This window comes from Phoxinus phoxinus (assembly GCF_949152265.1).
Source record: "Phoxinus phoxinus genome assembly, chromosome: 9".
NCBI classification, from domain to species: Eukaryota; Metazoa; Chordata; class Actinopteri; order Cypriniformes; family Leuciscidae; genus Phoxinus; species Phoxinus phoxinus.
Window position 1 is genome coordinate 35093091 of NC_136884.1, and position 27498 is coordinate 35120588.

The following is a 27498-nucleotide window of genomic DNA, read 5'->3' on the forward strand; positions in this document are numbered from 1 at the left end:
CAAATAACTGTAGTATTTATTAAATAAATCAAACACAGGTAAAGGCTGCAAGGAACAACTTAAGTATACAATGATAATAACTAAATGACAAACGGGTGTATTCATAACTTGAGTGTCCATGGCAACTGAAGCATGGGGGGAAACTACAACAAAGGAACATAGGAAACGGGTAACTACGTCCATATTTTTTTCCAGTCTATAGTTTTCTCCCAGTTTGCTTAGTGTTCGTGACGTCAGGTGACATGATGCTAACAGACAGCAGACAAACGGCTAGTAGTAAACCCGTCCTTCGGATGAGACGTTAAACCGAGGTCCTGACTCTCTGTGGTCATTAAAAATCCCAAAATTTGCCCAGTGGCCTCTGTCCATCATGGCCTCCTAATCATCCTCCTATATATACTAATTGGCTTCATCACTGTCTCCTCTCCACCAGTAAGCTGGTGTGTGGTGGGCGTTCTGGCGCAATATGGCTGCCGTCGCATCATCCAGGTGGAGCTGGACATTGGTGGTGGTTGAGGAGATTCCCCCCTTCTATGTAAAGCGCTTTGAGTGTCCAGAAAAGCGCTATATAAATGTAATGAATTATAAAGCAGCGGCAATCCACCTGTCACTCAAGTGGCTACTTTTTGGTGTACTTTTTGGTGTTATGGAAATGGTGGAAATGGTGTCCTTTTTGGTGTCTGTTTAGAAAGATTTTCCACACTTCTTGAATGAACTCTCAAGTGGCAATTAAGGGTTACTTTATGTTTGAAACTCTTTCCACACTGATCACATGTGTAAGCCTTCTCTTCATTGTGAATTCTAAAATGGACTTTAAGGTTTCCTTTATCAGTGAAGCTCTTTCCACACAATGTGCAGGTAAAAGGCTTCTCTCCAGTGTGAATTCTCATGTGGCGGATGTCTGACCCAGGCGGAGCCGCGATGGGTCGAGGTGTCTCGATGGTGTCTGAGGCCTGGGTCTCCACAGAGGGCCCCAGGTGTAGCTGCTCCACTGAGAGGAGGCTGATGAGGAACTGAGGGGTTGATGGGAGACCGCAAGGGCTGGGTAGCAGGTGTGGCTGAGGACTGGAGAAGGGATTGAAGAGGAACAAAGGGACTAGCAAAAAACAACAAAATTCAGGGCAGATGTATGGCGAGGAGGTTGGAGACGGAGGCTGGGTGGGACCATCTCATCCGAAATAGAGCAGACAGGCTCAGTCAAGTCAAGTCACCTTCATTTAATAGCACTTTATACAATACAGATTGTTTCAAAGCAGCTTTACAGTGATAACAGGAAAATAATGCATCAAAGTTTGTTTCTAGAAGAAAATAGCATCATAGTCCAGCTCAGGTAAGTTATGGTTCATTTTTGTTGTAAAGTTAGTAATTTAGTTCAGTTATATATATATAGCCGCTCTGGAGAAAACCTTGATGCCATCATCCAGCTCAGTTCAATTCAGTCAACTAAGGATCAATGAGGTGTACGATCACTCAGATCCAAACACAAAAACCTGTGCTAATGGAAAGAAAACCATGTTGACCTAAAGACCTAATCCAGCACCCTATGACAATACTGAATTATGAGAGATTTATAAGGCCAGTAATTTTTGACTGGGAACATCAAATTAGGTAAAGCACAAGCTGCATTTGTTTTTACACGTGCATGAATCGAGCAACCCATGTGCCGTTACAGTTGTCCCAGTTTAATCCCTCAGGAGAGGGATGCAGCCGGCTCGCGCACCTGGTCAGACATGCGGGGTTCTGGCTCCGCTGCAATGTTTTGAACATGTCAGTGTGCAGTGTTGTGGGAGTGTCACCTGTTCAGACAATTACCTGATAAAGACATGACATGGTTAAATAAATAACAAGGGCTTCTCTCCAGAGTGACATCTCATGGGGACTTTTAAGTGTCCGTTTTGACTAAAACTTTTCCCAATTAAGGGTTCCTTTATGTTTGAAACTCTTTCTACACTGATCACGTGTAAACGGCCTCTCTTCGGTGTGAATGTTCATGTGATAACCAAGATTTATTTCTGTGTTTATTTATGTCACACGTTTGGCAGGTGTAATCTTTTCTCCATTGTGAATTGGCATGTGCCTTTTAAGGTTTCCTTTTTGAGCAAAACTCTTTCCACACTTTTGGCAATTAAATGCCTTCTCTCCAGTGTGAATTCTCATGTGTTTTTTAAGGTTTCCTTTATCAGTGTGGCTCTTTCCACACAATGTGCAGGTAAAAGGCTTCTCTCCAGTGTGAATTCTCATGTGGCCTTTAAGATGTCCCTTTTGAGTGAAACTCTTTCCACACTGTTGGCAAGTAAATGCCTTTTCTCCAGTGTGAATCCTCATGTGTTTTTTAAGGTTTCCTTTATCAGTGAAGCTCTTTCCACACAATTTGCAGGGAAAAGGCTTCTCTCCAGTGTGAATATTCATGTGGCCTTTAAGATGTCCCTTTTGAGTGAAACTCTTTCCACACTGTTGACAGGTGAACGCCTTTTCTCCAGTGTGAATCCTCATGTGTTTTGTAATATTTCCTTTATCAGTGAAGCTCTTTCCACACAATTTGCAGGGAAAAGGCTTCTCTCCAGTGTGAATATTCATGTGGCCTTTAAGATGTCCCTTTTGAGTGAAACTCTTTCCACACTGTTGACAGGTGAACGCCTTTTCTCCAGTGTGAATCCTCATGTGTTTTGTAATATTTCCTTTATCAGTGAAGCTCTTTCCACACAATTTGCAGGTAAAAGGCTTCTCTCCAGTGTGAATATTCATATGGGATTTAAGGTGTCCTTTTTCAGCAAAGCTCTTTCCACACTGTTGACAGTTGTGAGGCTTCTCTCCGGTGTGAATTCTCACGTAGCCTTTAAGATGTCCCTTTTCTGTAAAGCTCTTTCCACACTGTTGGCAGGTGTAAGGCTTCTCTCCAGTGTGAATGTTTACATGCCTGTTAAGGCTGTTCTTTTTGGTAAAACTCTTGCCACACTGATTACATTTATATCGCTTTGCTCCAGTATGAATTTTCATGTGGACTTTAAGGTGACGTTTTTCAGTGAAACTCTTTTTTTGTGAGGAAATCTTTTCATTCTGTGAGCAACTAAAAGAGTTTTCTTCATTTATGAAATCATGATGTTTCCCATACTGATCTTTCTCTTCCATTTCATTTAGTTCTTGACTCTCCACTTTCAGTGCCATCAGATCTAAAAGAGACAAATACAAGTTAACCCCAGTTTATGATGAAAGAGCTTTACTGATAAAGGAAAAATTTAATGGCACAACAACAACAGACATCAATACATTTACACATTTCAGGCATCAAAACCAAAAGCATGTATGCTAGATCCTATACCCACTAAACTACTGAAAGAGGTGGTTCAGAAAATTCTCTCAATATTCGTAAACCCTTTTCTTACTTTAGGACACGTTCCAAACTCCATCATCACTTTTTTTCCCATCATGTTTGAATTCTATGTGTTCAGGACACTGTCAAAGTTTTTATGGAAGTGGTTTGGAATATGAGTAATGCACTGGTAAAACGTTAAAGTCACTCTTCTAATCATGTGCTTTAGAATATGAAGGCGAGTTCTACAAGGAGAAAGAAGGGTGGACCAAACGGTGAGTGCCACCTTTGCTGTCAACAGCCAATCACAGCTCTGGAAGTGAAAAGCACTGTCTCTCGGCTCCTCCAGGGACCATCGGGCATACGGCTCCACCGGGCTTCCTTGGACCACTGGCTCCACCTCAGTCGGACATTGCCCATCATGTGCCACGGACCTATGAGCCGCCTGCTGCACTCCGACTCTCCACCCCTATGGCTCCATCACGCCTACACCTCAGCCCTCCGGTACCACCTAAGGGGGTCGGCACTGCAACTCCGTCATAACCTCGGGAGCCTTCGGAGTCGCCCGGTTCCATCGGCTCTCCGTCTGCACCTGGGGCTCTACCACCATCATCATCAATCGTCTCCATGGCCGCATCAAATAAATCTCTGCCATGGCTCCTCCCTCCTTCGACGCCGCTGTGTGTTTCTATCCTGGCAGGACTCTGAGATTGCACCAAGCTTTCCCACTCAAGGCTTCTCCAACCTTCCACACCACCCAGGTTTCTTCATTTGTCACCTCTCCTGGGTTCCCGTCCTCCACCAGAACCTCCTCCTTCCTTTGTTGACGCAAGGTTGCGGCTTTCCTGGAGGTTGCGTACTGTCACGCAGTGATCAAGTATATTTTAGCCTACGCCATTAATAAGCATATAAATCAAAGCTTTTTAACATTTCTGAATGAGATCTCGAACCCAAGAAGAGTTATAAGACTGTGCACGCTCTGGGGTTGTTGATAGAACCAAACTACTCAATCTGTGTTTTGATCACTGTGTTTTGATTGCAGATCCAGACATAGCCTTTGTTAAAAACACGATTTCCTCAGCTTTTTAGTTTTATTGAAACTTACCCACATTCAAGTGTTGATAAAAAAGAATACATGAAGCTCAAATAAAATATTTTTTTATGTTTTTAAACAACAATAGAGGGTGTGTTTATTATTTTGACATATATTCAGATATTCATTCATCAAAATGTTCTGGGGCCATAAAAGTTTTGTGAAAATCATCAAAAATGCTGGCAGTGGGTGGCAAAAAAAAAATCTTGCACACTACTTATTAGAGTCCCTTACTAAACTCTGTACCTCAGGGCTTTAAGTCCACAACTGTGCTCATTTGGAGAAAAACGTATGGAATGTTTATTTCACATTTCTCTAGAAAGGAGTCTTTTTTTTCTTTCTATTTTTACCCAAATTGGGGTGTTGTGAGCATTATGTAGCACTAAATGCTCACATTTAACTCAAGTAATGGGTTTCATTCATGAACGAAGCTAGAGGGCGCCCTCGCGCAGGAAGTCCACAAGTGAGACTTATAGAAGTCATAAAACTTATGACATTCCAGGAAGTCCCTTATATGCACAAAGGCATCCAGCCTTTACAGCATTGAAATAAAAACCAGATAGACGCATTTTGACTGAATAAAGATGAAGACAGTAAACACACGATTGTGGTATTTTTATAAGAATAAACGATATAATTCAATGTAATCATCATAGCCTCATCAGATCACAGTGGAAGTTATTTCAAACACACGACTGCCGTTATCTAATATTGATCACTCATATTTCAGTTTGCTTTATGCAAATTAAAGTTTTTGTTAGATACTGATGCATAATTGATAGAATAGTTTTCATTGTTTTCAATTCAGAAGTAGATATTGTATGAAATAAATGGGAAAAAAATATCACATTGATTCTGATCATAAAGATTGGATACTGGGTGATATTTGATATTTTTTTATATATTTAAAATGCGATTAAAAACATTATAGTTTATAATATTTTTATGTTGTAATAATTTCACAGTTACTCTCCAAATTAATGGCGAAACAACTTAAAGACAGTATATTTTAAATATTTGTTTAATGCCATCTTTTTATGAATGAAGGCCGGCATCTCTGATACTAATACTTGTATTGATGTCTTGATTGATCTTGATTTTCTCTGTTACATTTGTTCTTTGATTAACATTAATGAATGACATTAAAGTGTGTATGTCAGGTTAATTTTTTTTTTTTTATATATATATTAAATAAGGTTTAGATGTCTGAGTGAAAATGTAATTATCATTAAAATTATTACTGTAACTGCCCTACAATAAGCTTTATAGCCATTTCTGTCAAGATCATATTTTTAAAACGCAGCTGAGCTGTGACGTCATATGAGGGAGACGTGCCAACAAAGTTCTATTCAAGTATGGAGAGTGTTGAGTCTGAGGAGATCCACAATCCCCCTCAAACCTATATGATGGCCCACAGCCATACAATTTTGAGCCTCCCAGGCGGGAGACAGATGAGGAGCCAAACAGAAATGTAAAATAATTCATATCGAAGAAACATAAATATCTGGTGTGAAGAAGAACCAGTGGAGAGTTGGTCAGGTGTCTGGTAAGTATAGGCGTAACGGTATGTATTCGTATTGAACCGAAACGGTACGGGTGTCACGGTTCAGTGCATGAACATACACGGAGAATACACAGTATAAAAATAAATTAAACTCGCGTGCAAATTAATTAATGCGGAACTACTGTTAGATACGCGGGTTATTTAGGGACACCTAATCTGTAGCTCCGCCTTAGCTCTGAAGCTCCGTGGCTATAATGAACAGGCTGCGATCGATGTCAATATTGCAATGCTGGAATATGTTGGTTGGTGTGTGTGTGTGTGTGTGTGTGTGAGAGAGAGGGAGAGGGAGAGGGAGAGAGAGGGGCGCGATCGACGTGCTTCTACTACAGTAGCATACACCGTAGGCACCGCATCAGCTGCCAGTCTCACTCGGGTTTTAAATCCCATTTTATAACTCATGAGATCTCCAACCGCGTAGTCCTTCTCAGTGAAATGGGCGCTGCAAATGACCGAAGTCTTGGATACCGAAGCAGCACTGAAGTCAGCGCGTTTGGTCCGAACAAAGTTGACCCAGCACGGAATACAGACCTGCTTTTTGGGAAAAAGTGGACTCTGTGACCGGTTTTAACGGTGTTTTTGCACCCAGCACAAACGCAGTAATTCACCATCGTGAAAATACCTGCGTATACTAACGACCTAACTACTTAAATAACTAACTAAATAACTAAATAAATGTCCTAATCACTAATTCTCTCGCTCTATCACTCGTGCAATTATCAACACAGCTCAGCGAGCGGGGGAGACGTCTCCCTGTTATGACGTCAAACGATTCGTTTGGAATGAGGAGCAGTTTTAAGGGAGGACTGAAAATAACGAACTTTTTCATCTTATATTCTGCCTTTAGGAATCGAAAAACATACAAAACAATACATCAACTTGTCAAACGTGTATTTCCCCTCACTATTTTGTGTTAATCAAAATTAAAAATTTAACCTGACATACACACTTTAATGACATCACAAAAACTGGTTCATTAGGCTGCTGTCACTTTAAGAGCTGCCGCTGCCGTACATGACGCACATCTTATTTTCTCACAACTCTTCAAGTTAATTTAACCCTTTCGCACGTATGATCACACCGGTGTGACTAGAACGGTCAGCGCATCACGTGATCAACTGCTAAATTCAAACGTGCTTTGGCGCGTTGGCTGGCGCTGAGCCAGAGATGGACGTGCTCGCGCTTGTCATATATCACAACTGTTCAGTGTTTTCAACCACATAATGTGTATTTTAGGTTTTAGGCATTTTAAATCACATAAGTACAAGCAAACCAATGAATTTGAGTTTGTAAAATACACACAGATGTCTATGGAAGCGGCAATAATAATTATTTCCATTATAATAAGACGACACGTTTTATTCATATCAGATACACAATGTGTAAGTAGCTTTACATTTTACCCTATTCTTCTCCCAGTTAACCTGCCACTTACTTTCATGTATTTCGTGAGAAGTGGATGAATTGACGTGTTGTAAATCCAACAGACCTGTGGCACAAACTAACATGGCGCCGCCCATCGAGCATACAGCTCAACTAACGCGATTGTTATAAAAGTGTTTAAACAACCAAACACATCCACATGCACATATTTGACAATCGGAATATCTGTGTTGCATGCTATATCTAACATATTTTTGAATATTTTGAATCAAAAAGAGAAATTACATAAAAGCAGATCATCATTCATTCAGCGCTGTGTTGTGTTTGCGCGGTGTCACGTGACAAGCAATGACGCGTCACCATGGAAACGATAAAGTGACAGGTTCTAAATAACGGTCACCTTGAAAAACTCACGCTGGGGGGTCAGTTAGAATATTTTAAACTTACGTGTGAAAGGGTTAAAGGGGAAATGAAGCAGTCAATCAAGTTTACATGATTTACAAGATGGATTTCCACTATAATCAACAATTATATAAGAACCATGACAAATGTAAACATATAAAAGAAAAAAGAAAAACCGTTATACCTTTCGCGGGCAGGGCGCCACCATTGTGCAGTATTCTAACCTGTGACGTCTCGGGGTTGGTTGGCTTTAAAGGCTCTGTCTACACCACAGTGTTTTGACCGCGAACAACTAACGTTAGGGACAGTCATTATTAGCTAACAGCTGTAAGCATGAACTAGCTAACACAAACTTAGAGTAGTTTATTAGTACCAGACAAAAAGACGACGTCTAACGTTATATATGTTAACAACACCATGTCTCTTAACAACACCATGTAAGTTAGCATGTATTTGTTGTATTATTTACAACAATATACAGACATGTATTTGATGAACTATATAAAGCCTACCTTCATGGAAAAAAAAAGGTTCAATATTATTATTTTTAATGACATGCATGTGCAATGGGGAGAGTAATACAGTAATACAGTATTTTCCTATGAACCACCGGGTTTCATGTTTTTTTTTTACATCTGTTATCCACATTAGTCCACTTTCTGTTAATTTATTTAAGTGTAGACCAAGCTTCCATGCAGATCTGGGTGCTTGCTGTGTGAAAAGTCGATTGATAAACGGATATAGCAAAGGAAGTGCATTTAAACTCGCTTTAGCGCGTATTAATGCGGGAGGTGCGTGCACGCGAAGGGGAGTGGGATTTGTCCGAGGAGTCGGATTTTGGTACAACACCTGTTCAGCACGGTAGATGTGCACGCCATGGTGATGCAGGATTGACCACGCAATACATGGTCAAGATCCGCCTCTTGACAGCAGATGGACTCTGAGACGGTGGGCATCGCAGTACAGCAGCCACACTGACACCAGGTAGCGTTGCCAACCCACTCTTCGCCTCAAACCACCACCGGCTGCTCGACATAACGACGTACCACTGCTCGGTTCCCACGCCGTATCGACTCAAATGCATATGCAATGGGACACACGGACTCAACCGGTCTTTCAAGTTGGTCTTCCTCCATTTCAAATCAAGTGCGTATTCAGTCCGGTCCAGGAACGCTTCACTCTCTTCACTCACTAACGGAGCCAACCAAGCCCGTTACGTAGGCTGTGACGTCAGTCCAAAATGGCGACTCGCTAGCTAGATAGATAGCTAGAAATTACGAAAATAATTTGTCATTACCACAATGGCATTATTTCTAGCTATCTATCGGTTAACAACTTTTTAAAATAAAATTTTAGGCAAGGTGATTTTTCTAATATATGTAGCTACTACCAGTGCAAAAACATGGACGTTTCAGTTCCCCTTTAAGACGTTAACTCACTTAAAGGAACACTCCGACTTTTTGGGACTTTATCCTATTCAACTTATCCCCCAGAGTTAGATAAGTCCATACATACCTTTTTCATCTCCGTGCGTGCTATAAGTCTGTTTGACGCACCCCCCGCTAGCCTAGCTTAGCACAAAGACTGGATGTGAATGGTTGCAGCTAGCATACTAATCCAAATAAGTGACAAAATAACGCAAATATTTTCCTATTTACATGTTGTGATTTGTATAGTCACAGAGTGTACAAAAAACAAAGTCACATGAGACACAGACATATTTTAACCGTATAAATACTGGGAACTATATTCTCTGAAGGCGAAGCACTGCTACTTGGGCGGAGTGATAACCGCAGCACATGAGACGCGCCGTTTTTTCTTCTGTCAACAAAACCATGAACAAAACCAACGTGACTATACGTGAGCTCTAGCTCCGCTCAAGTGTTACTGAGACGACAGAGCGCGTTCGAGGCAACAATACTAACATTACAGGGGATACATGGAGCCCGTAAACAACTGCAATAGTAGTTACCACCCTATTCATATAATAGTGTCACTAACGTTACATTAGATCTAAGTTAGCTAATGGCACTGTTACAGTAACGTAAGGCTAAACATTTAAAAATATAACGGAACACTTAACGTTACCGCAGCCGCTCCACTTTGTCCTGTAGGCTATGTGATATCGATGGGATGGCTGTATCCTTCAGCACACGTTCCTTGTGGCAAATTCCCTTTTTTGAAAATAGTCGTCCTCAGTGAAATGTACCGAGCAAACATAATGTCCCTTGATAATCTCATTAGGTGTGTTTTGATCAATATCCAGAGCAAGTAGCCATTTCTTCATCCGGTCAGCGTTTTTAGTTGGAATTCTATGAAACATCATGGTATTACCTGGTCTCCCTGTTTATTGTCACAGCTCTTTACAATACAGCGAAAATCCATGATTGTAAACTACGCTTTTACTATTTATAAATTGCTGACTCTGTTACCCAAACTCTGAACGAACTCTCTGCTCCTCACCTCGGCGCGTCTCATGTGCTGCGGTTATCACTCCGCCCAAGTAGCAGTGCTTCGCCTTCAGAGAATATAGTTCCCAGTATTTATACGGTTAAAATATGTCTGTGTCTCATGTGACTTTGTTTTTTGTACACTCTGTGACTATACAAATCACAACATGTAAATAGGAAAATGTTTGCGTTATTTTGTCACTTATTTGGATTAGTATGCTAGCTGCAACCATTCACATCCAGTCTTTGTGCTAAGCTAGGCTAGCGGTGGGTGCGTCAAACAGACTTATAGCACGCACGGAGATGAAAAAAAGTATGTATGGACTTATCTAACTCTGGGGGATAAGGAGAATAGGCTAAAGTCCCAAAAAGTCGGAGTGTTCCTTTAAGACTGCTCTTCTGAGGATACTCGACAAAACGGGCATTTTGGCATAATTCTGTGTGTTAGTGTTTGTTCGAACGCGCAAGAGAATTCGATACTAGGGATGCACCGATTTACCGGTCATAAATCGGAACCGATTTGTTTTTTAGTATTTTTTTCAGCCGATTTTTTACAGAAGTGCGTCCGCGTGCACACAACTTTGGAATCATTCACGAAAATGTCATTTGTTTGTAAGCATTGCACTGGAAATGCAGAGGTACCGGTCTGAGGCACAGATAAGCGAGCAGCTGTTAGTGTAGTGGCCGCTTTCGCGCTGAAGTCGGGCGAGAGTACCTGTCCTGCACTAGCGTAGACAGTGAACGTTTGTATGTTCAGCTCAACTTCTCACGTGTGGATGAGAAACGAAACAGACTAACTTGTGACAAAGCTGAAATGCTTCTTTTTGTAAAGAAGAACTTGCATGCACTTTTGAAAAGCTAGATGTAAACGTCAGCTCTGTATAGGATGATAATTTTTATGTTACCTCAAAATTACATTGATTTAAAAAGCAGAACCTCTGACACGTGTAACGGAGGCCAGCTAGTAGTTGCTGTGCGAGTAAACCTCACTCCTCTGATCTCAATAGGCGCTCTGGCGACAGACGCTAGAGGCTGCAGTCTTTAGCCTCCTTGTTAGAGTGCCCGACTGTCATGCCGACCCGGGTTCGAGACCCGCACGGAGCGGGGTGAGTAGGACCCGGGTGTGAGGGGTTACACACGCTTGACAAAAGTTCCGCCACTGGACCATTAAAGTCACACGTAGAACAGTCGGATCTAGGTATTTATTCACGTGAAAATTCTCGGCACTAACCACACATATTACTATTAGGTCTCATTAAACGACAAATTAAACCCAATGTACTATTTAAATTGATTGCTGGACATCTGATTTATGATTTAGCATTGTATTAGTAACAAGACACACACACGCACAAACAAACCTGTCCCACCCACTTTTCAAAGCAAAGTTATGCCACTGTGTATTATTATTTCCACCCTCTTTTTATTCTGTATTATTTTACCTAATTTTATGCATGATGTCGAAATAACGAATGTCCAACATGGAAGTCGGATCTTCTCAGGTTGAAGTAGCATTAGTATTTGTCTGGTCAGTTGATCTCAACATGTCTGTCCACATGAAGCGACCCGCTCCGTGTCAAATAAAACCACTTTAATTAGGACACTCATCAAAAATATAATTCATTTCTGTACAGCTGGGCATTTAAATAAGGATCAAATGAGTTGAATGAATGAAACTGACCTGTTTGTTTCTCAGTTTCTTCTTGTTTCACACTGAATGTTTCTTCAATCTTGAAGTCTTCACTCTCCTCTTTAATAAACGCCATCTTTATAATGGATCTCAGTCGCTTCACCCGGAGTTTTTCTGTGTGTTTGGACACTCTGTTTAATATAAGAAAAATTAACAGAAAGAAAACTAAATACAAAGTAAATCTCTGAGGGCGTCTCAATCAATCAGTAGTTCAGTTCACTGGTAAGAGAGTTAATGGACTTAAATGATCTGATTAGACTAAAAACACTCTAAACTAAATCTCTGAGTGCGTCTCAATCGGATCTAGTTCAGTAGTTCAGTTCACTGGTAAGAGAGTCAGTCAGAGAGAGAGTTAATGGACTTATATGATCTGATTAGAAAAAGAAAAAAAACCCACTCTAAACTAGCACTAAAAATGAATAAAATAACAAATTACACAGTTGGTTTATATACAGACAATATAATTTTTTGCTATATTTATTTATTTGTAGATTACATTTAATAGATTAAAACATTTGCAGCTGGTTAGTAAAAGTTGTCATTACTTGTTTGTGTTGGTTGTTCTCGTTGTATTTACACTGTTTGATCAGCAGGAGTCGTCTGTGTTTGAGGTGATTCGAACGAGTCGACACAGTGAATCATTCTGTGTAGCGATTGATTCAGTTCACTTGAGTTTCAAAAGCTCCGTTTCTCTCATCACTACTTGCAAGTAGCGGGATTCATGTTTATGATAAACTTATTCACGATATAGGGAACGAAATGACCTTTTCTGCTACTCATGTAGGCTATGGATTAATTAGCAAATTTGCTTAACTCACATAAAAAACGTGCAATAACTCATTATAATGTTACATTCAATATTAATTACCTTATTTTACATAACATGTAAAAGATATTAAATTGGTTCAACCGTTTGCATTATTTTAAACACTTTAAAATGCTAAAAACAAACCTTTCTTCAGGACAATCACAACATATGAAGGAGCACGGCGGGCGCAGCCTTGTGACGTCACATCTCCACTCCATAATAAAAGTCCTGAAAACAAAAGCGGCGTTGGTAAAATACACATTTAAATGAATAACTACCACTTAAAAAGTCTAAACTACATAGAATATGTGAGATTCTGTAAATGGCGCTAATAAAAGTAATGTTTGTGAGCAGAAAACATTTACAAGGAGTGGGGGACTTTTTTCAATAACAAACCAATTATTGATTGATGCATTTTTTTGTGTTTGTGGAAAGATTGATAAACCATTATTGTTTTTGATAAAGCTATAATAAAAAATAAAAAAAATAATCCAGGCCACAGACAACAACCATTGGGTAACACTTTGCAACATGTTATCAATTGTGCTAAATTAATTGCAAAATTAAATAACAAAAATAATTTATTTTTAATTAAATTGATTGTGTGTGTCCTCTAATTTATTTTCCTTTTAGTCGATGAGTGTGGTGGAAATCTCTCACAGAAATAACAAATGTCCAACATGGAGGTCGGATCTCCTCAGTTTGAAGTAGCATTAGTATGTCTGGTCATGTGATCTCAACATGTCTGTCCACATAAGGCGACCCGCCGCCTAACTTTAATTAGGACAATCTTCAACAATATAGGCTAATTAATTTCTGTAGAGCTGGACATTTTAATATGGATCAAATGACTGAGTTCAGCTTTGAGAATGAAACTGACCTGTTTTTTCCTCTGTTTCTTCTTGTTTCACACTGAGTGTTTCTTCAATCTTCAAGTCTTCACTCTCCACTTTAATAAACGCCATCTTTATGTCTCCAATCTCCTCTTTTATAAAGTCTTTATAATAGTGAGTCACATGGATCTTAGTTGCTTCACCAGGAGTTCTCTGTTTATGAACACTTCGTCCTATTTAAGATGAGAATAATCTTCACACACACACAAGTTTTTATGTTGAACGGAATGTTGAAAAAACAGAGATTCTAATTATTGGACAAAAAACTTCCACACGTAATAACCTAGAGTACTGTCTAACACTTGATGGCTGCTCTGTTGAGTCTTCGTCGTCGGTTAGGAACCTGGGTGTGCTCTTTGATACCAATCTTTCATTTGAAAGTCATGTGTCTAGTATCTGTAAAACCGCTTTCTTCCATCTTAAAAATATATCTAAATTACGTCATATGCTCTCAATGAATAATGCAGAACAATTAGTTCATGCGTTTATGACCTCAAGGCTAGATTATTGTAATGCTCTACTGGGTGGTTGCCCGACACGCTTAATAAACAAACTACAGCTGGTCCAAAACGCATTAGCTCGAGTTCTTACCAGAACCAGGAAGTATGACCATATTAGCCCCGTTCTGTCAACACTGCATTGGCTGCCTATTAAACATCGTATACATTTTAAAATATTGCTGATCACTTACAAAGCACTACATGGTTTAGCTCCGCAGTACCTGAGCGAGCTCTTAACGCATTATAGTCCTTCACGTCTACTGCCATCTCAAAATTCCGGCCAGTTAGTAATACCTAGAATATCAAAATCGACTGCTGGCGGTAGATCCTTTTCCTATTTAGCACCAAAACTCTGGAACAGTCTTCCTAACATTGTCCGGGAAGCAGACACACTCTGTCAGTTCTCTTTGGCCTAGCATTCACGTAATACATTATAGACTTCTTTAACTAGTGTTGCCACCCGTCCCGGGTTTCCAGGGATTGTTCTCTTTTTTGAGCGACAGTCCCGGAAAATGTATATTCTTTCCCGTTTTTTTTGTGAAAATGTACTTCTAAAGTAGAATTTCCTGGTTTCAAATGAAACCGTTTCCGTCTACTGTGTTTTCTTCATGGTTGTGTACATCCAATCCTGTGTCCGTAAACGGGTAAAACAGTGGATTGGCCAATGCCAGGCGTTTACTTTTATTTGATTGGAAGCTCAACTTATCGCCTAGCAACTGCCTGTGCTGTCGGTCGGGCGCGCGCATCAACACACACATCCAGGATGAAACAGTGTGAGTTCAGTTGCTAGCTAGCTTTTTTAAAACTTTCTATTTACATCTATTGTGTGAAATGGGGGGAGAGACGGACGAGGGGGATAACACAACAAAATCGGAGGAGCCACCAGTGTCAAAGAAAAAACTATTTACAACCTACAACTCAGAGTGGGCGAAAAGAGAAAACTTTTCTGAATGGGTAAGGCCCACCCAAGGAGACCCAGTTCTCTTGACTTTAGCTGGAAAATAACATTATTCAAGAACCGCTATAAAGCCAAAACAATCTGTTACCTTAAATTAGCCGTTTATCTCTGTAAAGCTGCTTTGAAACAATCTACATTGTTAAAAGCGCGTTATAAATGTAGAAGCAGCAAAAATAGTGAGACTGAAAGGGTGTTGTATTTGTATTTTCTCATTTATTTCACATGACCGCCACATTTCTTACTAAGTTCTTACCAGAAGTTTCTCAATCTCTCATTAAAACTGATATCTATTAAAATGAAATTATAAAACTTAATTTTGAAAAACAATAGATAAGAGCACAACCATAACTTGATGAAATATTAATAATAAAAAGTTACCAGTGAACCTTAATTTAAAGTGGACACCTGTGAATTTTTTTATTTATGAGTAACAAACATTACTAACCTGTGAAAGTGAACCTTAATGTAAATTTCACACCTGTGAACCATTTATTCATGAGATACAAATATTAATAACCTGTAAAGTGAACTTTAATGTAAAGCGGTGTCACGGTTATGCAGCATAAACGCGCACAAAGATGAAGATAAAAGGTTCAAACTGTATTTAATAATATCCACAGGTAAATCCACACATAGAACAGCAAGCAAACGCAACCATACGTAAACGAGGCCGGACAAAGGTGAATTGAAACAACAGGACTTAAAAACACAGACAAACGAGGCGATGTCCACTGTGGCAGAACAGAATCCGTTAGCCAGTTTATTATTATTTTGGCGAGCGGAATTGAACGGGTAACTGGGAAGTGAAGTGTGCTGTTTGTTCGAGGAATGTGCAGAAGTTGCGAGCTTCGGTACGAGGAATTGATCTACCTGGGAGAGAAGTATGACGGACGTTTGCAGTGTCCTGGAGGTGTCCTGACTCCTGGGTTTATCTGGGTGCGGAAAGCGAAACTGTGAGCGGCTCGGACGCTCTCCATCTCGGCTGCCTGGAGAAGTGCGTTGCCTTGGATTAATCTTCATCGCGTTTTCCTGGATTGTGCTGGAAACGAAGATCCTGTACTTACCAAAGACTCAAAACAGACTTGGCGCACCCACCATACATGCATGCGCTCACAACACATACACACAATCAATCGAACTTTTTCCTTGACTGTCTGAGAGTATAAAAAAGTGTGAATCAAAACTATGTTGTGAATTCATCAGTTGATGGGTTGCTTGGACATAGACTTTCCTTTACCTCTTATATTGTGACTGTCTCTGTTGCTTCCTCTGTGCAAATCATGGGTTTTTTCCCCTCTTATAACGAGGAAAATGTATATTTCTTTATAGTCTATACTGACCGTTTATTCTTTTTTTTTGGTCCCCTTTTCTTGTTTTTCCATGGTGGTGTGTTACTGTCACAACAGTGATGTTGGAATATTTTTTGCTTTGTGTGGAATTTAATTGGGGCTGAATTCCTAAAATAAATGGTTAAACGAATCTATTGGTTTCTATAAGTTTAATTTGAGTCTCCCTTCTTCAATGTCCATATGTAGCTGGTGGGTTTTGAGAATTTACTTATTGCCAGGATTACATGCCTGGCTGGCGCCCGAACAAACCAAATTAAATATAAAAATAAACATAAATGTTTATTAATGGGCCACCATCGCTACACCACACTAATACGTTTTTGTTCGAAAACGCATCTTTTTCTCTCCTTTTTCGCTTTCCGTCCACACTAAGACTATGTTTTTATTAATGAAAAGAAGCTTTTTGAAAACACTCTCCAAAGTGGATACATTTGAAGACGCCGTTTTCGAGTTATGTAAAAACGATGGCGTAAGTTTAGTCATGTGACACATATTTGTAACAATAGATATTCATGTTTATAGCTGTATTGTGTTATGTGCTATTCACTTTCACACAGTTGCTTAAATATGTTACTTTGCTCACTCTTCATATCACAGACCAAACATATAATGGTGAGTGAGAGCGACCTGGACGTATCAGTGAATGCTGAGATATTTTGCTAAACAAAATGATCCTGTTAGAAGAATTGCGCGATAAAATTATTTATTTTCCTGTCTGTATCATCTCAGTGAGCTTTTGTGAGGTGAATATAGAGTTTTAAGGCGTTATCCAAAAGTTTCTCATCCACACTGAAATGTCGGAAAACACAATTGGGGACGGAGAGCATTTTTAAACGAAAACACCATTTTCAAATGTATCCGGATTAATGTAGATGTAGCCTAATACACAGCTGACTAGTTACAATGAATCAAATTAGTGACTATGACAAAGGACTTGTGGTGGGAAATGGTGCAAAACAAAAATATTGATATTTCCCTTCCCGGAAGGTGAAACCTAGCGCCAGAACATAAGAGGTGAAGGAGGGAGCGTGGGGGATTGAGGGCTGAGGCAACACTTGATCAATTAAAGGTAGGGTAGGTCAGAATTGTCTAAAAAAACTTTTATTCAAATTTGTTTAAACTGTCTCTATATACCAATACATAATTAAAATGCAAGTACTCTGAAATAGAGAGTATAAAAAACTGAGTGACTCTAGTGTATTTAATCTTCAATAAACACAGCTCATTAATTCCATTCACTCCCACCTAAAAACGTGTGCGCGACTGCGTGCACTTGGGCAGAGCCAGTAATAGCGGCGGTAGTCATGGCGACGGAGAGTGACAGTCGCGCAAGCCAATCACTTGTTTCGTCCCGGTAGGAATTAATGAGCTGTGTTTTTTGAAGATTAAATACACTATAGTCACTCAATTTTTATACTCTCTTTTTCAAAGTACTTACATTTTAATTATGTATTGGTATATAAAGACAGTTTAAGCCAATTTGAAAAAAAAGTTCTTTAGACAATTCTTACATACACAACCTTTAATACTAACACTTTCTCTTCTATTCTATTCTATCCTATATACATTTTTTTTTTTAAGTTCATATACCGCGTTAGACTAAACTGGGAAGAGTCATAGCACTTATTGTCCCTCAAGTCCGAGGCGGATGTCTGACCCAGACGGAGCCGCTATGGGTCGAGGTGTCTCGATGGTGTCTGAGGCCTGGGTCTCCACAGAGGGCCCCAGGTGTAGCTGCTCCACTAAGAGGAGGCTGATGAGGAACTGAGGGGTTGATGGGAGACCGCAAGGGCTGGGTAGCAGGTGTGGCTGAGGACTGGAGAAGGGACTGGAGAGGAACAAAGGGACTAGCAAAAAACAACAAAATTCAGGGCAGATGTATGGAGAGGAGGTGGGAGACGGAGGCTGGGCGGGACCAGCTCATCCGAAATAGAGCAGACAGGCTCAGTCAAGCCTCCTTCATTTAATAGCACTTTATACAATACAGATAGTTTCAAAGCAGCTTTACAGTGATAACAGGAAAATAATGCATCAAAGTTTGTTTCTAGAAGAAAATAGCATCATAGTCCAGCTCAGGTAAGTTATGGTTCATTTTTGTTGTAAAGTTATTAATTTAGTTCAGTTATATATATATATATATATATATATATATATATATAGCCGCTCTGGAGAAAACCTTGATGCCATCATCCAGCTCAGTTCAATTCAGTCAACTAAGGATCAATGAGGTGTACGATCACTCAGATCCAAACACAAAAACCTGTGCTAATGGGAAGAAAACCATGTTGACCAAAAGACCGAATCCAGCACCCTTTGACAATATTGAATTATGAGAGATTTATAAGGCCAGTCATTTTTGAATGGGAACATCAAATTAGGTAAAGCACAAGCTGCATTTGTTTTTACACGTGCATGAATCGAGCAACCCATGTGCCGTTACAGTTGTCCCAGTTTAATCCCTCAGGAGAGGGATGCAGCCGGCTCGCGCACCTGGTCAGACATGCGGGGTTCTGGCTCCGCTGCAATGTTTTGAACATGTCAGAGTGCAGTGTTGTGGGAGTGTCACCTGTTCAGACAATTACCTGATAAAGACATGACATGGTTAAATAAATAACAAGGGCTTCTCTCCAGAGTGACATCTCATGGGGACTTTTAAGTGTCCGTTTTGAACTTTTCCCAAATAAGGGTTCCTTTATGTTTGAAACTCTTTCTACACTGATCACGTGTAAACGGCTTCTCTTCGGTGTGAATGTTCATGTGATAACCAAGGTTTATTTCTGTGTTTATTTATGTCACACTTTTGGCAGGTGTAATCTTTTCTCCATTGTGAATTGGCATGTGCCTTTTAAGGTTTCCTTTTTGAGCAAAACACTTTCCACACTTTTGGCAAGTAAATGCCTTCTCTCCAGTGTGAATTCTCATGTGTTTTTTAAGGTTTCCTTTATCAGTGTGGCTCTTTCCACACAATGTGCAGGTAAAAGGCTTCTCTCCAGTGTGAATTCTCATGTGGCCTTTAAGATGTCCCTTTTGAGTGAAACTCTTTCCACACTGTTGGCAAGTGAAGGCCTTTTCTCCAGTGTGAATTATCATGTGATTCTCAAGTCTTCCTTTTTGAGTGAAACACTTTCCACACTGTTGGCAGGTGAAAGTCTTCTCTTCGGAGTGAATTCGCATGTGGCCTGTAAGATGTCCTTTTTGAATGAAACTCTTTCCACACAACTTGCAGGTTAAAGGCGTCTCTCCATTGTGAATTCTCCTCATGTGATCCTCAAGGTTTGCTTTTTTGATAAAGCTCTTTCCACACTGTTGGCAGGTGAAAGGTTTCTCTCCAGTGTGAACTCTTATGTGGACTTTAAGATGTCCTTTTTCAGTGAAGGTCTTTCCACACAATTTGCAGGTGAAAGGCTTTTCTCCAGTGTGAATTCTAACATGCCTGTTAAGGACCACTTCTTGAGTGAAACTCTTTCCACACCGTTGGCAGGTGTAAGGCTTCTCTCCAGTGTGAATTCTCATGTGTATTTTAAGGATTCCTTTATCAGTGAAACTTTTTCCACACTGTTGGCAGGAGAAAGGCTTTTCTCCAGAGTGAATTCTTATGTGCTTGTTAAGGTTTCCTTTTTGAGTGAAACTCTTTCCACACTGATCACATTTAAATGACTTTGCTCCAGTGCTCAAATTTCCCCCAGTTATGAAATCATGATGTTCCCCATACTGCTCTTTCTCTTCTTGACTCTCCACTTTCAGTGCCATCAGATCTAAAAAAAAAAGACAAATACTATTAAACCCCACTTTAATGGCACAAAACAACAGACATCAAGACATTAATACATTTAAAGCATCAAAACTAAAAACATGTATGCTATATTCTATACACACTAAGCTACTGAAAGAGGTGTTGTCTGTTATCTCAGAAAATGTACTCATTATTCATAACCTTTTACATTCTTTAGAACACATTCCAAAATCTTTTACCACTGCCAAAGGTATTATGGAAGTGGTTTGGAATGTGAGTAATGCACTGGTACAAAAAGTCACTGTTTTAAACAAGCGCTTTATGAAAATGAGTTCTACAAAGAGAAAGAAGGGTGAGCAGCACTGTGTGTGCCACCTCTGTTGTCAATAGCCAATCACAGCTCTGGAAGTGAAAAGCACCAAATTGCAATCCTCCTCATCATAAAGGGATAATTTACCCTTTCAAGAGACACTCCCTGTTCTGAGTCTCCAGTCCATCCAGTAAGAGAATAACAGACATGATACAATATTCTGCATTTCTATCCTGACAGAGAATAAGACAATAACAGATAGTCAAGCCAAATTTAAATCCACACATAGAACAACACAACCATACGTAAACAAGACCGGACAAAGGTGAATTGAAACCACAGGACAACTTAAGTCAAGCCAAGTCAAGTTTATTTGAATAGCACCTTAAACAATACATAGTGCTTCAAATTATCTTTACAGCGATGAACAGGAAAATTATTAAATGATTTATTGTGATGAGTGTTATTTTGTTCTCATTTTTTAACAGTAAACATGTTTTATTTAAAGTTGTTTCTAGTTATCACGCAGTGATGACTGTAATCACTTTCTATCATGAAAAATAAATATATATGTCATATATTCAGCATTTTAATAAGAACAGGATTGTGATTGAATGTTGCAAATTCTCTGTGCTTTAGTTGCCCATGTATTAGTGCGCTGTTAAAAGAGAGCATCCCGTTTCCCTTTCAAATCATTTACTGTAAAAATATTGCACGCTCAAGTTCACATCCTTTTTTGCAGAAGCAAGTTGTAATGTTACGTTTACGTTATGCATTAGGATTTCTGATTATTAATCTCATAGGATGTGTCATAGAAGGGGCTTCAGTTTACTGGAGATCATTTACTCTTGAGCTTTACCTCAAGCAGCTATTCCTTTTAGATGTTTCTTTTTTGATAACATTGATGCATCATAATCTAGCTTTTCTAGTCATACGTTCGTGTCTTCATAGACATGTATTGATGTCATTTTTTTTATTTGTCAGTTTCGTAACAGTCTTTCATGTAACAGTTCACAACATTTTCATGACGGACAAGCCATGCCCACCGAGTACTCGTTTTTTTAGACCTGTCAATTATCGAAATCAATTGAAACAAAATTTACAAAAATGCCCACCCCTACTCAAAAGATGCGCAGCATACCTGTATTTGACGTACCGTGAACTCGAAGTAGGCGCCATTGCTTTGCTGAGGACGCTGTTTCTCAAACACAAATGCAAAGAGTGAGAGAGAGACTTACATGGCATGCAGAATCAACACTGTAACATGTAAACAACATTTTCTGTTATATTTTCCTGTCAAAATAATAGTTAATTTGGAATTATTCATCTTTTAAAAACAAGCAGAAGATATGCAGGTTTCTCCAGGAGTGGGCGGAACTAATGCGCAAACGTTAATCTTAATGACTAGCGCGGTTTTGATCTCTGCTCATCCCCAGCCAAGCCTCCCTCTCCCGTCTCCTCTTCAGACCACAGACTGTCCTTCTGCCCAGTCTCAGCTGTCCCGTCAGCCCTTTTGTTCCTCCTCAGCTTCCTCTCAGTGGCATGGATCTACCTCGGACCTTCCGTGAGCCAGATACTCCTGGGCATGTGGTTCTCCTGGCTCCGCCTCCAGCCGCTGATCCTGTTGTGCAACCTCTGCTCTGCCACTGACACCTCCGCCTTGACTCCTTGTGGGACCATCGGGCTTACAGCTCCACCGGACTCCCTTTGGACCACTGGCTCCATCTCGGTTGGATGTTGCCAATCCTGCACCAAGGACCTACCAGCTGTCTACTGCACTCTCCACCCCCATGGCTCTGTCAGGCTCCGCCCTCCCTCTGGCTTAGCCCTCAGTCGCTCGAGTTCTGCCTCAGCCCTCTGGTATCCACCTCGAGGGATCGTTGCTGCAGCTCCGTCACGATCTCCGAAGCCTTCAGAGTCGCCCGGTTCCATCGGCTCTCCATCTGCACTTAGGGCTCTACCACCATCAATCGTCTCCATGGCTGTATCAAAGAAATCTCCGCCATGGCTTCTCCCTCCTTCAACGTCGCCGTGTCTTTACATCCTGGCAGGACTCTGAGATTGCACCTGGCTTCCCCCTGGCTCCCCCAACCTTCTACACGACCCTGGTTTCCTCAGTTGTCACCTCTCCTGGGTTCCTGTCCTCCACCACAGCCTCCTCCTACTTCTTTTGGTGCGAGGTCGCGCCTTTCCGGGAGGGGGCGTACTGTCACACAGTGATCAAGTATATTTCAACAACGCGATCATAAAGCAAAAAAATACTATGGAAGTCAATGGGGTACATCAACTGTTCGGTTCCTGACATTCTTCAAAATATCTTATTTTGTTTTCAGCAGAAGAAATTCATACAGTTTGAAACAACTTAAGGACGAGTAAATGACAGAATTTTCATTTTTAAGTGAACTATTCCTTAAACTCCAGTAGTTAGCGATCACATTGTTATCTACATAGCGAAGTTGATTGGTTGCTGTGGCATTGGCGGCCAATGAGCAGCTTTGTTTGCAGTTAGCAGTCTGCAGTGCGCATTCAAAACCCTCTACATTTGTAACGATTACATTCGTTCTGTTTGCACCTGATCTTGTTTGTCCTAATTAGTTTAACCTTCCTCCACCTGTGCCTGTTTAGTTCCCTCTTTCACCTTGTGTATTTATACTCCCTGTTCTGTTCAATCCTTTGTCGGTTATTGTTTGTGTGCGCATGTCTTGTGGACACACGTTCATGTCAGGCGCGTAGCCAGTAATGGGCCAGGGTGGCACTGGCCCGCCCACATTACTCACTTTTTTCCGAAATATGGAACTGTTTCAACAACTGAAGTTGTAGAAAGCCTCCCTCCGGAACGTAATTGGTTGCTACGGGTTCCGACAGGAAGACTCTCTGGGCGGTGGGATCTGGGGGCCTTTTTAAGGGGGTCGCACACCGGACGAGAAGAGCAGCGCAGCGTCTCGTCTTTAAAATTCGAACACATTATTCTCTATGAGAGTACACACAGCGGTGGCGCCGTTCGGCGTCTGTCCGCGGCGCCCAGAAACGGCTGCAGGACCTTGTTCAAAATCCTGCCACGCCATGCACAGAGAACCATGTAGGCTACATTAAATTTACACTTATTTGCCTCAAATCGTCGTTAATGTATACTGACTTCACCCTGTGCTGCAATAGACATTTAGTTTTACATTAATTTACAGAAATCAGCAGCAGAATGAAAATTGCTGATGTTATTGGATTTTCAGGTGATATTCTAAATTCATTCGTTAACGGACGCTCCTCTGTGGTAAAGTGTTCAGACTGCAGACTCAGCAACGATTGTAATTAATTGTACAGTACAATCATAACATAGTACAGACATTATCTTAATTCCATAATGTCCTTAAACATAACAATATTGCTGGCCATAAACTGAGAAAGTGCGCATCCGGTCAGCGATACCTCGAGTTGAATCGAGTTATTCAAGAGAATAACCGACCCTCAATAATGAGCAAATTTAATGTGATGGACTCACCCACGCTGCTGCAAATACTACTCCGTCCAGAGAACAGGCCGTATCTTGGGTACCTGGCCTGGATGGCCCAGAACGGCGGCCTCTCTTCTCCAGCCAACGAGCCCGAGGCACCCGCCGGGGTAATGCCAGAGCTAGAGCTGGAGATCTTCAGAGCCCCGGAGTTGACGGAAGCAAGGAGGTCCATCGCAGAGCCAGGAGCGGACTGTAACCTGATCGACTTGTGGTCCACGGATCCAATTCCCACCCAAGTCCCCACCCTCACATCATCTTCTTCTTCACCGATCCCGTCCGGTAATCTTCTGTCCGTATCCCTGCCTGTCCTTAACCTGTCTCCATCGCCGGTCACAACCAGTCCCTTGGATCCGTCGGCACCACTGGCATCGTCAAGGTCCTCGGCTCTGCCACCGCCGCTCACTCCGTGCGGCTCACCACCACCTCGACCCGTCAGCCCATCGCCTTCACCTCGACCCAGCACTCCATCGCCTCCGCAGCCCGTCAGCTCCGCTGAGCTCGATCGCCACTCCAGGTCGGCCTTCGGCGGTCGACGTCCAGCTACAGCCACCGACTTCCGGGATTCGGGCTGCACCCTCACCCTGAACCCCTTCGGCACCACTAGACTCCTCCCTTCCTCACCACATCGTCACCCCGGTCTTCCATACCCATGTCACTGACCCAGTCCTGCTGGTCAGCGGCTCAGCTCCCGTCTTCCGGGTCCACAGTGTCGCCATGGTCCGTCAGCCGCTCGGTCTACCGGTTCCTCCCCCTCTCACTATGGTTCCGCCGCCGCTGATCGGTCCCAAGGTTCCGTCCGCCCCCTCAGTCTCGACTTCTCCCTGGTTCCTCCCACCGTCAACTCCACCATCGTCGGCTACTCCACCGACTCCTCCTCATCCTCATCTGTTACCTACTCTACGCCCTCCGCCGAAACCTCCGCCCCTTCTCTACATTCTGAACTTTCCCCGTCATCGCGGCGCGGGGTCGCGCCTTTTCGAGGGGAGGAGGGCGTAATGTAACAATTACATTCGTTCTGTTTGCACCTGATCTTGTTTGTCCTAATTAGTTTAACCGTCCTCCACCTGTGCCTGTTTAGTTCCCTCTTTCACCTTGTGTATTTATACTCCCTGTTCTGTTCAATCCTTTGTCGGTTATTATTTGTGTGTGCATGTCTTGTGGACACACGTTCATGTAAACCCACTTGTTTCATTAAAACTATTTTCTGTTGGAAGTTACCTTCTTCTGTCTGTCTGTTTCATCTGCCAAGCCGTGACAACATTATTTCATGCATATTATATATGTGCAGCAGCATGTCTGTGAGGCCATCCTTAAAAATATTTTGGTTTGCAGTAACAGCAAAAAAAAAAAAAAAAAAGGGTCGTTAGGTAAGTCTATTTTTATTTTTTTTCAAGATTCAATGTAAAAAAAAAGTAACATTCTGGTCATGGTGATTACATAGGTATGAATTTAAACAAATTTGCATTTTGTCACTTAGGCAGAATCAAGAAAGAAGCCACTAGATATCAACGAAAGTAGATTTTTAGTGGGAAACAAATTAATTAAAATGACTTTAGAATTCACAAAATAACAGTTAATTGCATTAACATGCAATGTAATACCTATGAGAGAACATGTTAATGTGTAACATTAACAATGCATCTATATTTAGTTGTTCACCGATGTCTATGGCTGTTTACACCTGGCCACTTCATGCATTTTCTCAGATTGGATAGCTGTCTTATTTATCAAAACGATTCCATTTACACCTGGTCACATAAATGTCTTTTTGCGGATATAAATCCGATCTTCAATTCCCGCGCTATATGCAGATTTAATAGAGTGCACGTTAGGCCTGCACAATAAATCGTTATAAAATCGCGATCTCGATTCACGATTAAATGTTTAAATGACTTTGATTTAAAAAAGAAAAGAAAAAAAGAAATCGGCCTTTATTTTGAAAGGAAAGCTCTCACAAAGTTCAGGGCTTCACCCTCAGCCAATGACAAAGCACCTTTTAGTTACGTTGTCACTTGTCGAGCGAGCGCAGTAGTTTAATAAACAAAATGGAAATTGACGAAAACCCAGGTCCTAGTGACGAAAATCAGCCAACCACTGTCTCAAACCAAACTTGTTCCAAAAAAAGGCTCACATTCGGTGGTGTAGAAGTATTTTGGATACAAGGAAGAAGACGAGGGTCAGTCTAATGTGATTTGCAATGCATGCTTTGCCCTTGTTGCAGCACCGCAAGGTAACACCACAAACCTTTACCAGCACGATGAAGTCGTACAAGGCAAGAGGTCTGAAAGTCGTCCAAAAACGCAGACATCTATTACCGACACCTTGCACAATGCGACGCCATACCGTCGAAAAAATCTAATCTGTCTGGAGCCGCAAAAAAATGAAAAGCCTTATATAAGCCTTATAATGAAGGCAACACGTGCTGTTAGTGTCTATATTAGCTTTATTAGCCCCCTAGTATCAAAATGATAAGTAGGCTACAAATACATAATGATCAAGGCGACCGTTGTTTCGAATCTGTCACTTTATTGTTTCCATGGTTACGCGTCATTGCTTGTCACGTGACACAGCACAACCACAACAAAGCGCTGAATGAATGATGATCTGCTTTTATGTAATTTTTCCTTTTTTATAAAAAATATTCACACATTTATTATCTATAGTATGAAACACTGATATTTCCGATTGTCAAATATGTGCATGTGGATGTGTTTTGTTGTATAAACACCTTAATAACGATCGCGTTAGTTGAGCTGTATGCGCGTGATGGGCGGCGCCATGTTAGTTTGTGCCACAGTTCAGAGAATCGGATCTGTTGGATTTACAACACGTCAATTCCTCCACTTCTCCCGAAATACATGAAAGTAAGTGGCTGGTGAACTGGGAGAAGAATAGGGTAACATGTAAAGCTACTGAAGGATAACAAATTTGAAGAATCTATTTCATTTTAGGTTTAACTGATGATTATTGAGTTTCCAGCAGTAGATTCCGGCAAGACTTGTAAATGAGTCGAATCACTGAGATTCCCACCTTTCAGCCTAGACGTTGTATCGTTAGGTTGGAGACTTTCACCTTTTGTCTTTAATGGCTCTGGGATGGCCCTTGGAACCGGAGTTCCTGGCCAGTATAAGCATGTGAATAGTTATGCTGATTCCTAGCTCAGACGTTGAAGCATCAAGATGATTGGATTAGCAATACAATAGAGTGAATATGCTGATTGGTTCGGTTTCTCTGGAGCAATCCAGATGCAATACAGGTTTTTCGTATGGTTTGTTTGAATTTGTCTCCACCCCCAGAAGTCTCCGCCTCTATGTAATCCCTCCCCCTTGGAATGTATATAACTACAATGCAATACTGTATTAGAGTTAGACTGATTTTGGAACATGCAGCTGCGGTCAATAAATAACAACTTCTGAACGCGATCCCAACTGTCTCACTGGTCCTTGCTTCGATGAAAGAAAAACTTTACAACACTACTTACACACCGTGTATCTGATATGAATAAAACGTGTCGTCTTTTTTTATTATAAAGGATTATTATTGCCGCTTC

The 27498-nt window shown here is 41.0% G+C and overlaps 3 protein-coding genes across 4 annotated transcripts in view; all 3 read right to left on the minus strand.

Moving 5' to 3' along the window:
- LOC307004552 (uncharacterized protein) lies at window positions 1-18899 on the minus strand (the record flags this gene model as incomplete). The annotated part of the gene is made up of 6 exons (XM_079623869.1): window positions 1-3170; window positions 11881-12003; window positions 12842-12925; window positions 13578-13743; window positions 18055-18225; window positions 18888-18899. The coding sequence occupies 6 exons, from the start codon at window positions 18897-18899 to the stop codon at window positions 2023-2025; spliced, it is 1704 nt and encodes a 567-aa protein (XP_079479995.1). The 3' UTR covers window positions 1-2022.
- Window positions 18343-27498, minus strand: part of LOC307004120 (uncharacterized protein) — a 25166-nt gene continuing 16010 nt past the window's right edge. For both annotated transcript variants that reach the window (XM_079623070.1, XM_079623071.1), the window contains one exon: window positions 18343-20152. In XM_079623070.1, the coding sequence (XP_079479196.1) occupies window positions 19185-20152 (968 nt within the window). In that variant the 3' untranslated portion in view covers window positions 18343-19184. The remainder of the gene's footprint in view (window positions 20153-27498) is intronic.
- Window positions 22310-24664, minus strand: LOC307004021 (uncharacterized protein; the record flags this gene model as incomplete). Its single annotated transcript, XM_079622962.1, has 3 exons — window positions 22310-22646; window positions 23937-24501; window positions 24596-24664. The coding sequence occupies 3 exons, from the start codon at window positions 24662-24664 to the stop codon at window positions 22555-22557; spliced, it is 726 nt and encodes a 241-aa protein (XP_079479088.1). The 3' UTR covers window positions 22310-22554.